The sequence below is a fragment of the Pteropus vampyrus genome, unplaced genomic scaffold (genome assembly GCF_000151845.1).
Source record: "Pteropus vampyrus isolate Shadow unplaced genomic scaffold, Pvam_2.0 Scaffold327, whole genome shotgun sequence".
Taxonomy (NCBI): domain Eukaryota; kingdom Metazoa; phylum Chordata; class Mammalia; order Chiroptera; family Pteropodidae; genus Pteropus; species Pteropus vampyrus.
In genome coordinates, this window is record NW_011889108.1 from 410244 (window position 1) to 424196 (window position 13953).

The following is a 13953-nucleotide window of genomic DNA, read 5'->3' on the forward strand; positions in this document are numbered from 1 at the left end:
GATGTAATAGGAGGCCTTGGAAGAGTTTCACTTGGAAGAGGGAGCAGCAGGAATCTATTTGTATTTTTTAAAGATCCTCTGGCTGCTCAGAGCAGGATGGATTATAGGGGAGCAAAAAGAGAGCAGAAATCCCTAGCATATTTATTGCTTTATAACAATCATCGTTGATTATTGTCTCTCACAGTTCTGGGGATTGACAGCTAGGTGGTTTTTGCTTAAGGTCTCAGGCAGTTCCAGTCAGATGGTGACTGGGGGCTGAACTCATCTGAAGGCTCGCTCTCTCTCATGTCTTGCACTTTTAAGCTAGAAAGACTCAGACAGCTAGGAACTGGAACAGCTGGGGCTCCTGGGCTTCGTTCCCTGTAGTCACTTCACATGGAGGCTTCTGGTAGCCAGACTTCTTATGTGGCAGCTCATGGCTTCAAAGGCACATGTCCCAAGAAAAAGAGATCCAGGAAGAAGCTATACTGCCTTTTAGACCTAGCCCTGGAAGTCACATATGTCATTTCCATCTTCTGTTAATCAAGGCCATCACATATGTCCACATAAGGTCAAGAGGAGGGGTCAGAGGCACCACCACTTGATGGAGAGTGAATAGGTTCTGGAATAGCATGTGGGACTGGGAATATTGCTCTGGCCATTTTGTGAAAAATACCGTCTGCCAAAACCAGCAGAGCTATTTCAGTAGTCTTAGACAGTTGTTATGATGGATAAGAGAAAGGTGATCACAGTAAAGATAAAGAAGGATATGTTCATAGATAGCATTTACATGACACTGATGATTTGAATGTAGCAGGTAAATAAAAATCTAAATCAGGATGACTCTAGGTTTCTTTCTTGAGCATCTTGGTGAATAGTAGTATGCTATTGACCAAGTCAAGGAAGACTAGAGGAGGAGCAAGTCTTTTGATAAATTTGAAATGGCTTAAGCAAATAATTTTTATTTTATTTCATTTTTTAGAATAAAGAAATTCATTTTCAGAGATGGCAAACCACCTATGCACTAACCTTAGACATTGGGGAAAAGTTACTGAACACAACTAACCTGGAAAGCAAAGAGTCTATTGACAAGAGAATCCGTCAACTTCAGGACAACTGGAAGGACACAAAAAGCTCCAAGTGGGAGAGATGATTAAACACTTCCAGAGCGTCATAGAGGTAAACACACCATTTACTTGTCCATTCATGATACTGCATTTGAATGCAGTGCATAGAATTTTTGTTTGCTATGTGACAATGGGAATGATTTTAGGGTGATTTTGAGTTTCCCAAAGGACCTTAAGTCCTAATCCATGAATCATACCAGTTATTTAATGTAGAATAATAATAGCATTGAAAAAGCTTAATATTAAGTATATAAACACTTGAGGTTCTATTTTTGTATTTACTTTTATGAAACAGGAAACTTATTTGAGTTCAGTAGAGTTAAGGTTCCATATGTACTCTATTTTGGGGTATAGTATATGAAAATAACCACAATGATACTTTATCTTTCTGGTAATAAAAGAGAATGCACTTTTCCATTGTAGGGAGCTAATGCTCCCCAAATTCAAAAGAGTGCATGGATTATCTCGGGAGGCCTGCTTGCATAAAAAAGAAAAAGGCTGGTTCTGTGGAATTCCAGCAAGAAGATTAAGAATAGTCGAAGGGAGTGTCGAAGGGAGTGTCGAAGGGAGTGTCAAAGGGAGTGTCGAAAATTGTACCTAGATCTTATGTTATTTTGGGATACACAAAACAGATTATGTATAAAAAGAAGCATAAGAAATAAACTCGGAGAGACAGTTGTGAGATCTGTTCTCCCTCCTGCACCCTGTCTGTCTTCTCTTTTTTCTCAGTCCCCGCTCCCCCATTCAGGTACCTGGTTTGACTTGGTTGGCTGGCTTCTGACATTCCATATAAGTTATTTTCCCAGATAATTTATGATTCTATCTATAAGAACTGAAATATTTTGTTTTGAATTATTAGGAAAGTCATTGCTTTGTTATGCTGAAATATCAAGTTCTCAAGGACTCTGAGGTGCTTTGAGTTTAGCCCCTACACTGCTATGCTCTTTGAAGTCTTATGTGGTTTTTATGGTTTTTCTATTTAATATGAAGCTGTCTATTCTTTTTGTTTCTCTGAGCATACCTACTTCTTACAGCCTGCTCTCCTCTCTAAATGATTGTGTGTCTAAACCAGATAACCAAGCTTGTCATAGATGTTTTTCTGAATAAAGAATAAATATGTGCTGAGTTAGGTTCTGAGCATCTCTCCTGCGAATAAAGTATCTGATTTTTCTTTGGTATGCAGACTATATGACATTCATTAACTAGCAAACATTTGTTGAGCACCTGCTGTGTTTGTAAAGCATGATGGTAAGTGCAGTTAACGGTTTGGTGGGGGAGATAAGGACTCACAGTTTTGTTTCTCTCTTTGTCTCCTTCTTGGTTGTGTTAAAGAGAGTTTATGGCTGGACAGGTGGCCTCCACTTATGTGAGGTGTTGCCATAAAATTGGGCCAGCCCAAGTATGTTTAGGTATCATTTGTCCTGAAGAATAGAATATTGTTTGATTTTATGTTTATCCATATTTGGTTACCTCAGGAGTAGAAATTTATTCTAATAAATCAATTGTAAACATCCTGCATTTGAAGATGCAGGCATCTTATTTGCTCGGCAATGTAAAAGGTTAAAGGGAAACATATAGTGCAAAAAAATGGCACTGGCCTGCAGCCTTCGTCACCTCTTGACTATGTCGCTTCTAACCTTATATCCTTGACCAGTCAGTTTTCTTTCAACCTCAGTTTTCACATTTTAAACGTAATAATAATAATACTTGCCCTCCCTCCTAAGGTTATTACAATTACAATAAGACAGTGAATTAAAAACACTTTATAAACTGTAGTGTTCTAAGCAGAAGGTGGCTGGCAGAGCAGTAGTGAGAAATGGAGACCAAGTGAAGCTTGACTGTGACAGGGTCGCAAAAGCCAAACTATGTCTAGAAAGGGAAAGAAAGAAACAGAGGAATGACATTAGAAAAGAAGACAAGAAAAGTGGCTGAGTGCTTTAGCTTTCTGGTGCTACTGCATGCCCAAGACTGTAAATGCTAAAGATTAATCCTTATAGTAGCCTTTTAAACGTGAACTTTTTGAAAATTAAAATAGAAATAAGATTATATAGGTTAGGGATATGGGGAGGGAGGAAGAAATGCAGTTGACCTTTGAGCAACATGGGTTTGAATTGTGCTGGCCACTTAAATGCGGATTCTTTTTTTCAATAAAGTAGGCCCTCTGCAACCTAGGGTTGTGCATCTGCGGATTTAACCAACTGCAGGTCTAAAACAGTATTTTCGATCTGCAGTTGGGAATCTCTACATGTGGAGGGTAGACTTAAGTTATATGGGAATTTTCAACTCCATGGGGGTTGGTACCCATAACCACCTCCACCACCCTGCATTATTCAAGAGTTAACTGTATTTCAAAGCAAAACCAACCAACACCATGGTTGAAATGAGCCGCATTGTAGAGCTGCAAAGAGGCATCGAACCAAATTGGTGTCTCATCTGCTCTTTTAGATCATGGTTTGATCAAGACAGGAACTGGGTTTCCATGTTACAAAAAGCACATTTAGTAGAGCAATTACATGGATTAAATGAGTTATTCTGTTTCTACAATCCATTCTTAAGAAGCAAAGTACTTACCAATTTTAATACTGTTTTCAAATAGACATGGGACCAGTGTGAAAAGAAAATGAAAGAGTTGAAGAGCAGGCTGCACGTTTTAAAAGCACAAAGTGAAGATCCTCTTCCAGAACTTCATGAGGACCTCCATAAAGAAAAAGAGCTGATTAAGGTATTGAAAGCTGAGGTTGTGATCAAGATAATCACTTAGCTGTTTTCTGAGAAGTTGAAGTGTTTGTTTACCTTTCAGTTTCTGTGTTGAAACCAAGTTTTCATGTTCATTTGAAAAACATTTTCCCTGTCTTCTATCTAACAAAGCATCCTGGTCTCCAAAGGAATTAGAATCCATGCTTTTTGAGATCCATGTGTGAAAATGAGAGACTTTTGCAGAAATTCACTTCTTGGAATCTCGGCGGTTTTCTGCTTCAGGTCCTCTTTCTATCTGATTGTCCTCTGTAATATAAGATGTGGCCTCTGAGATTACATCGAATGCTATTCCCTTATCAGATGACCTTGTCTTTGAAATGAGAGGAAAGTATGACTAAAGAATTTATTTTTCAGAGGCTGGTAGGTTGGTTTTTTTGCTCAATTATAGCACTTTTATAAAACCTTCCAAACTACATTCTGCCTAATTAATATCACACTAGCAAAAATTCCTGGCTATTTTAGGCCTTTGTAGACAAAGCTGTGCTGGAAAATAATATCTTCCTCCCTGCATCTTTTTATTTCGTGTAAAAATTTCTAATATGCACAATATTTCTAACATAACAAATGATATGACAGATTGCCACGAAACCATCACCCAGCCAAAAAATAAAACATAAACAGTTAAAGTGTTCTGTATGATTTCTCACCTTCTTTCCCTTCCCACAAGTATCCACAACCCTGAATTTGGTCTTTTATCATTCTTGTGCATTTCTTTATCATTTTACTACATATGTACATAGTTCTCAATGTATAATAAAGTATACATCTCAACTATAATAAAGTATAATTTTTGTTTTTAAATTTTACATAAATAATACCATACTATAGAACACATACGATGCAACTTTTCTCCCTCGTTATGATTTTGAATCATCTGTGTTACCTATAGCTCATTCATTCTCACTGCTGTATTGTACACATTATATCAATATAATTTTCTTCTCCAGTCACTTGGTATTATCCAATTTTTAAAAAACTTTTGGTAGTCTGATAGATGTGAGATGGTATCTCTTTGTAGTTTTATTACTAGTAAGTTGAACATTTTTTTCATGTTTATTGCCCCTTCAGATTTGCCTTTCTATGAATTGCCCGTTTATATCCTTTACTCATTTTTCTGTTAGCTGTTTGTCTTTATCTTATTGATTTGAAGTAGCTGCTTATTTTTTTAAATACTTCAACTCTGTTGAGCATAGACATTGCAAATGTATTCTCCCATCCAAGAGCTTGTTTTTCTACTTTTTTTTTTTGGTGTCGTTAGCTGAACAAATGATTTTTTGTTATTTTAATGTAGATGAATTTATCAATATCTTCAATTATGATTTGTGTTTTCTATTTCCTTTGGGAAATCTCTATAATTAGAGTCATAAATATACCCTCCTATATTTTCTTCTTCAGGTTTCAAGTTTTACTCTTTCCATCTTTATTCATTGAAGACCTGATTTTTGCATACATTTTGAGAATAAAGGTCTAATTTTTTATTCATATGGCTAATCAGTTGTCCTTATACCTGTTTATTGAATAGACCAAGGTCAAATGTCAAGTTTCCACATTCACGTATATGATTTGTTTCTTGGTTCTCTACTCTGTTCTAGTGGCCTACTTGTTTCATCTTTTATAACATCTTCATTTCAGGTGTGATATGAATCCATACCTTGTTTTCCCACATTAGTGTGGATGTTCTTGAGTCTTTGATCTCCCACAACTTTTAGAAGCAGTTTGTCAAACTATGAAATATCTTAATAAGAGTTTTAATGGAATAGTATTGAATTTATAGATTGATTTGGTAAAAATTAACATCTCTTTGACAATGAGAACTCCTATTCCTGAATATGGCATTTTTTCCCTTTTAGTCATGTTCAATATTTTATAATTTTCTTTATATTGTATTGTGCATATTTTGTTAGATTTGTTGCTTGGTGTATTATTTTTGAAGCTATTGAGTATACTACCTTTTTAAATTATATTTTCTTTTTATTACTGGTGCCTAGAAATGTGACTTATTTTTATGTATTGATATCATATTCAGCCATCTTGCTAAACCTTTGTTAATTTCAATAATTTTTGTATTCTTTTGGGTGTCTGTATGATAGACAATCACCATTTGTGAAAAATGACTCCTTTTTTGTTTCTTCCTTTTAATTATAATTTTTTCTATTCTTTCAACACTGGTCAGTACTCCCAAAACAATGCTGAGTAGAAGCACTGATGGTTGGCTCCTTCGTGTTGTTCCTGCTTTTAAAGAGAATGATTCAGACATTTCGCCATTAAGTTTATTTGCTGGTGATGTCTTTATTAGTTAAGAAGATTCCTCCTTATCCTTAATTTTCAAAGTTTTTATCATCTCTACATCTTCAGGTTTAGATCTACAATTCAATATCAAATGAGTGGATGTGGAGTCACTCTCTCAGTTGACACATAAGAATTTCCCTCCATAAAGTCTAGAAACCAGTGCAGAATGCACCCTGTAAACTCATAAGAAGGCATAATTTTTCCCACATGTCACACTTCTTAGTTTCCAGTGAGATCCTTTCAGCTTCCATAGCCTCAGTATTCTATCTCAGTGGAAAGGATCAGGGAGAGAGGCCAACCACATGGAGTTCATTCAACCTATGACCATATTCCAAAAGATCCCAGGTAATCTGAAGCCTGTCTAGGGCAGTGTTTATCATTCCTGAATCACTTGGGGGAGATACACTAGCCGCTTGACCAGTCTGAGCTTTACTTTCCTCCTTGGAAAATTACATTCCAGATACAGCCAAGTTGCTCTGTGGAATAACTTCTGTCTCTCGTGTGCGCTCACGCTCACGCTCCCCCTCCATCCCCTTCCATCCCCTTTCTGTCTCTCTCTCTGATTTCTTTATATATTTTATATATTAACTTTTCACTATTGTGAAATTTGCTATAGGTGGACATCTGTTCATAAAACTTGTTAAACGATTGAGTCCTTGGGAAAGTTTTATTTTAAAAATAATTTTTGAATAAGTAATATCACATGATTCAAAATTCAGAAGGTACAAAAAGTACACAGGAGTTCCCCAACCCCCCACCGACAGTTTTGTTTTCCATGGTTTCAGTTACAGTCAGCTGCAGTTCAGAAATTCTAGATATTTTGAGAGAGAGAGATCACACTGATGTGACGTTTATTACAGTGTATTATTGTAATTGTTCTATTCGTTATTGTTAATCTCTTATTGTGCCTAATTTATTAATTAAACTTTATCATAGATATTTGTAGGAAAATACAGTATATATAGGGTTAGGTACTATCCGCTGTTTCAGGCATCCACTGGGGGGTCTTGGACCATATTCCCCGCATGTAAGCGGGGTCTACTGTACATGAAAATTTTTTCTCCCATCACTTTCTTTCCACAGAAGCGATCAGTGTTACCAGTTTTTTGTATGTTCTTTCAAAGAGATTCTGTGCACGTACAAGTCAATATTTATATGTATACACATTCTTTTTTGATCCTCTTTTACCCCAATGGTAGTGTAAAGAAAAAGACTTGACAAATCGCTGGTAGTTAAGTCCACAGGCAAAGGCTTTAATGCCGTCATCCTGTATTAGAGAGTCCAGCCAAGGCCTGTGCAATGCACCACTTTATGTAGCCAAAAAACTTTGTTTTACATTATGTATTATATTAAAAAAATTGCAATATAGACAGTTTAGCTGGTTACATTAACAAAGGGAAACTTGTCTGATGTGTTTTCTCTTGCAATTAGTTTGGTAGCGAATCTGGAGTATTTTAATGACAGAAGCATGATTTTCGAAATGGTACAAATAATGAGCATCAACTATAATAAACTTCCACAGTAGACTTTGCTCTATATATTGTTCGATTCCTTGCTTTTTACACTAAATATCTATGAATACTTTAAAGCTCTTAAGACAATGCCTTTCAAGCATGTGTTTTGATATCTGAGGATTTACATTACACAAGGCATTGTGGTAGGTGCTGAGCACTGCATTTGTGAGCAAGGTTGTCATGGCCCTGGCCAGTATGAAGCTGACAGTCTAAGCTATGGAGAGACACCTGTTAACCAGAGTCCCACTATGTGCATAGGAATGTGTGAGAATTATTGTAAGCATGGTGAGTGTTAGAGGGTAAAAGGACAGGGGATGAAGAGAGCATAAAACAGGAGTCTCAACCTCGTCCAGTGACTCAGAGAAGCCTTATCTGAGGAATTACCTTTGTTTCTGAGAACTAAAAATGTCAGTAGGAATTAACTAAATATATTTGTGGTTGCTTCAGGGTAAAGGAGTGAGTAGTATTTCAGACTAGTAATTAAATACAAATTTAAATAATAGCTAGGAATAATTACACATATTTGCCTCCAAAATACATGAAACTCAACACCAAAAGGTACGTGGAGTCATTCTTTTGAGGACACATTTTGGTAATATTGGTTAAGAATCATAAAAATGCCTATATCCAAAAGTTTTATACCTGTTAATTATCCTTTCAGTTATAGGAGGAAACAAAATTTCCAAACCAAATTGATTTAAACTTGGCTGTGGATAACTTAAACATGCCTCCCTACTGGGCAGGCATCTGAGTCAGCATCACTGAGCAGAGAAACATTATATGAAGCTGTTGTCTTTGGGTCTCCTCTAGTTTTCAGTCAGTGAGTGGTATACCTCCACTTATGAGTGACCGCCTTTATATTATGTACCTAATTAAGTGTTCCACACCAGAATCCGCAGTCATCCACTTTACTAGAATCATAAGGCCAAAACAAGGTAACAAAAACTTAAAGTGGGGATTTCTGATAAAGATATTATTTCTTAATTTCCCTGCAACCTTAAAAAAGAATTCTCTAGACTGAGTTATTAAATGTAAATTTTTGTCAGCAAGTTATGAAATCTTGCAACTGTAGCTTTTAGAACTCTGAAAATCAATCAGAATTAACACAGTTTTATTGTTACCACTGCTCAGTTTTATTTCTGATGTAAATGAAATAGTCTCTTCTTTCAGATTCCAATAGATATGTGTGAATGGAGACCCTTCAAATGTGCCGAAGTATGAGTTGTGAGCAAAGTAAAAATCCAGATGACTCCTGAGTATTCTGGCTTTTTCCTTTTACCTCCCCTGTTGTAAAAGTAACTTTCATGATTAAGTTCTAAGAATTAAAAAAGTTTAAATTTGACAGACACTTCATTTTAAAAAGTAAATGTATTCAGGGCCAAAGGAAATTGTCTGCTAATCTCTGCCAATTATTAGGGAACAATTTATTTTTTCTTTCATTATATTTAACTTGTTTTTTGAAAGTTAACCAAAATATTTCCCTTTGAACGGAAGCTGTTATTATATGATTGCCACAGTAGCAACAATGCATTTCCTAGGTGTTTTTAAAAATGAGAAGTCACACTTTATACATTTCTGTAACAGAGTTTCAGAATTGTGTATGTGTGTGATTGTTGCTTTCCTCCAAATAAATATCTACAGGACTTTAAAATGGAATTATATAAAAAACTGAACTACCTGAGGAAATGAAAATGAAGGTAGAAAAGAGTTTTCTTTTTGAGAAAAAGATGGCGAAGAACTGGCCAACCACAACTGCAGACGCTCACCCTGGGCCGTTTCTCATTCAGAAAATTCCACCCCCTTTCCTGGCCTCCCCTCCCCCAGAGTCCAATCAAAGGATTAGCCTACAGGTTTGGAAACAACAGCAGCTTGAGTTAAAGGTTTGAGTTTTTTTCACTTCCCCTTCTTGTGTTTAAACGCAGGAACTAGATAAGTCTTTGGGTAACTGGACTCAGAACGTCAAAGAACTTCACACTATGAAGACCTACTTAGCTCAGCACATTCTTGTGGAGGACGTGATGGTTTTGAAGGAGCAAATAAGAGCATTTGCACAGACAATGGGAGGACCTCTGCTTAAGAGTAAGTCAGTTAACTGCAGGGCATGGCTGTTGTGGAGTTTATTGAAATGTCTCCAAAGGCCAGACAAAGTAGAAAAGAGCTTAATTTCACTGAACCGGAGGCCCTTTTCAGTTGGAGCCCAGGCCGGCTGCTGTGCCTTTAGACAGCAGCAACATGATTTAGCAGATTTGACCCTTTGTTTCTCCAGCACGCAGTGCTGGGACTTTGCACATTTTTAATGAGCTTTTTAAAAAATCATCTAGGGAAGGAGGGATTGCAATTGTGAACAGTTGTGTGGGCTCTGCTCTCTGTCTTGTGTAGGTGTCGAGTACTAATCAGAATATTAGAATCAGGACTTGCAGAGATCTTGTCCAGAGCAGAATCTCGGCAGCATCTCTTTGGTGCCCCACAGACAGCAGGAGTCGTACTTATGCCTGCACGGGGGCACTTTATCCGAAAACTCTGCATCGACTTGCAACCCAATATATATTTCAAGTAGCTGTTCTTTTAGAACTGATTAACTGCTACATTTAGTATCTCAGCAGCTCACTGTGATCAGGGTATTCTACAGGAAGTGTTTGTGATAAGATCGGGGTGGAATTAAAGAGTGCTAATAGATCTTTGTTTTAAGAATTCTAAGAAAAATAAATTCCTTAATCTAATTTTTGTGAATTAAGAATAGATGTATTAAGAGTTGGAATTCAGACACTTTTCGAATGCATTTTAATAAAGTAAAAACATTCTTCCTTCTGGGTTTTAGTATTCGCAATGTACTCTACTTTTGAATGTCCTTTATAAATTTTCATTCAATTTTTATATAATAGAAAATGTGAAAAGTATCCTAAAAGTTAAGCAGCAAAGACTGGTGCCCAGATGTTCTCGATTATTATTACCATTATGAAAATGACTCTGTGCAAAAGGCCAGGATTTTTTGAAGCTGAGATGCCCTGAGGAACAGAAAGACAAAACTTGTTTGGAGGGGGGGTATCGTTCTTTTCACCTTCTTAGCACATTTGGTTGGGTGGGTGTCCCTACATTAGACATTTTCTCCTCAGTCTGAGAAGAGCAGAGGGTTTTTTTGTACATAACAGGAAAATCTCTGGGAACTAAACCTTTGTCTCACCATCGGTAAAGTGAGGTATTAAAACTTTTGCCAAAAGAACTCTTAGCTATCCCTTTTAACTTTAAGAGTCTAAAGATTTTTAAGACCTGAGAGGACTTTCGTACATTTAGAAAGTCAGATCTGCATTCTTTATATTTATTGACGTATCAGATTTGAACCCTTTAAGGAGGAAGACCCTTCGCCAATGTCAGCTTAGGAGTTGTTTATGCATAATGGAGCACTGTGTATTTTGGGGTCATCCTGCTTGCTGCAGATCATTATTTGGTCCCATTGCCATGATTTCTATCCAGAGCTATAGTACATGATGGGAAGGTGAATTGATGAGTGATGTGCATTTTTTTAATCTTATTTTACTTTTTTTGTTCTGAACTACAACACTAGAATATTTAAATGATTTTGATTTTTGTGGTCCATTTGCTTAGAAATGTTAGGTTTATACTGTGATCTGTAATATAGATTTTAAATTAAATAGGCAGGATGTTGGCCTTAAGTAGCTATAAAGATGATCGGTTTTTAAAAGGGAAAGGATTTGGGTCATAAAGTTATAAATTAGCATGTAGCAAGCAGTTAGTAAATGTATATTAAGAACAAGGAACAGAAGAAATTTGGGCGATGCTTAATATATTCATTTAACCTTTCCTGTTTCTAATTTTTAATATACCTGATGATATTGGATAAAACTGGATCTTTTTGGTCAGTTACAATTCAGGAACAATCTTTATTTTGTTGCTTTTTATGACATTTATCAAAGGAGTAAGAAACTTCCGTTGATGTTAAACCTTAGGAGTTTAAGAGGCAAAAACGTAGTACTTTCAGTCTATAGGGCTACTGATTAAAATGAATGAAATTCATAGTCCTTTTGATGGGGGGAGGGGAAGGGAAATGCTTTCCTTCCTGCCTGTTCTCAGCTGCCAAATGCATTTTTGTTTCCAGGTGTCTGTACACAAACAGGAGATTTAAGACAGACTCAATTCATGGATTGTGTTCAATGAAAAAAATAAGGAGTTGTGTGTGTGGCTGGTGCAGATGGAAAACAAAGTTCTGCAGACAGCAGATATTAGTATTGAAGAAATGATTGAGAAGTTACAGAAGGTAAGCAGGAATACCCCCATGGGTACAGTTACATCTACCGCGGAATCCAATGCCCTCCTCAGGCCCGGGCTCAGAGCGGCATAATGTTATAGGTGTGTTTCCAACAACATTTTAGAAATTTGAAGGAACTTTCTCACTCTTTCTGTCTCTTCTCAGAGAAGAGCTGGTAAGTGAGGATTCTAGAGAGATGGAAGGTGTGGGGTCATTCTAGGTGGGCATGGTGCTGTGTGCTGAGAGGGGTTACTTTCTCTCTGGAAGTCTGACCAGAGAAGGGGTCAGCATCTCCTTAAGCATCAGTTCACATCCCAGGTGAGTTATGGCTTCTCCAGGTGTCTTTGTTAGGGAGCTGCCCTTGGCAAACGTCACTAGTCCCCACGGGGAAAGTAGAAAGAACATTCTTGCCACTCAGTTAAACTTCAGAAAAACTCTTACTGATGTTAGGCTAATTAATTATACTCAGTTGTCCTCAACTCTCAAGTAGCTTAGATTAGAAGAAACCTGTGAGAGGAAAAACAAGGCTGTCGAATCAAGAAAGTAACTGCTTCCTTCTGTATTACACATGTGCCAAGTGGGCGCTGACTAGTCAGCTACACACTGAAGACTTGTATTAACAAGTGTGAGAAATTTTTTCATTTTTAAAGTTTCAAGAGGCAACGGTATATTTGTGCCTGGCAAAGAAATGAATTTTGGTAGTAATTGAAGCTTTGCGTTTTGGCGCCTTTGCCAGGACTGCATGGAAGAAATAAACTTGTTCAGTGAAAATGACTTACAATTAAAGCAGATGGGTGACCAGTTGATCAAGGCCAGCAGCAAGACAAGAGCAGCTGAGATCGATGACAAGCTCAACGAAATTAACGATCACTGGCAGCATCTTTTTGATGTCATTGGATCAAGGTAAGAAATGGCCTGAAAACGATTCCTGCTCAGTAGGTACAGTGATTACTCCACAGATCTAGAAACGGAACCCAATCTCTTTCTTTAAGGTAATCCAGTCGTTTTATAGACTTAGATAAAGGCAAAATTTGGTTAAGAAAAGTGGAAATTCTTTTTTCAACAATATGGAAAGATTGTGTTTTAGTATATCCCACTTTAATATTTTTTTCTCTTTAGTTTAAAATTTCACATGAATTAGATTAGTTTTAAATGAGAGTTAGAAACTTAATCCTTGAGGAGGTTTTAGTAATTCTAACTCTACTTTAGGACTTGCGTGTCTCCCAGCTGAAATCATGTTTGCCTTTTCCTGCTTGTGTGTGGCAAATACGAATAGACCAGGGCACAGGCCTGATTTCTAGATGCTGATCTGGAGGTTACCACTGCCCCTACCGCAGGGGCTTGGCACACTTGAGGCAGATATTCTCCATGTATGTGGTTCATGCCAAGTGCCCAGTAGGCATCTCTTACTAAGGTGTGGACTGAAGAGGCACAGCTGTGGCTCCACATCAAAGCTATATTCTCTAGTGCAGCCTTATCAGAAACAAGACTAATCATTTTATTAATCAAAATGATGATGATGATGCCACTGAAACCTTTTAAATATTTTCTGTTTTCAAATTGTCTCTCGAAAGACAGACCCCAACCTAAGTGTTTGTTTTTATTTTTAATTACAACCTGGCATACCAAAAACAGTCACTAAGCTTTGAGACCACTCGTGCACCTTTGTTTCCACTGGCCAAGCAAGTCTTTTATGTTTTGAACATACATATGTGGAATATACAAGATGAATGAAGCATTGGGAATAATGAAAATAAAATACCCTGAATAGTTAGGCATTTCCTTCACCTCATTGTTTACTGTGAACCATAAGTGAACCCGATTCACTCAGCAAGGCACCAGGCTAAGTGCTATGAGAATTACAGACAGGAAGTAAGGTGAGCCAATTACATTGATGGAAGCAGACATCTGAGCAGTTGTAAAGCCAGGTGGTTTGAGGACACTAAACAGTAACTCAAAGCAGCATGAAGAAATAAAGATCACTGGTAAATGTAAGTACATAAGTAAACATAAAAGCCAGTAT

General features: G+C 37.0%; 1 protein-coding gene across 1 annotated transcript in view; it reads left to right on the forward strand.

The window, feature by feature from the left end:
- The window catches only part of LOC105304082 (nesprin-2-like), a 34789-nt gene extending 21952 nt beyond the window's left edge, over positions 1-12837 (forward strand). Inside the window, 7 exon segments of the mRNA XM_011378011.2 lie at positions 962-1108; positions 1111-1158; positions 3703-3828; positions 9589-9711; positions 9713-9745; positions 11781-11939; positions 12667-12837. Coding sequence (XP_011376313.2) covers positions 962-1108; positions 1111-1158; positions 3703-3828; positions 9589-9711; positions 9713-9745; positions 11781-11939; positions 12667-12837 — 807 coding nt within the window.
- The last annotated feature ends 1116 nt before the right edge of the window (positions 12838-13953 follow it).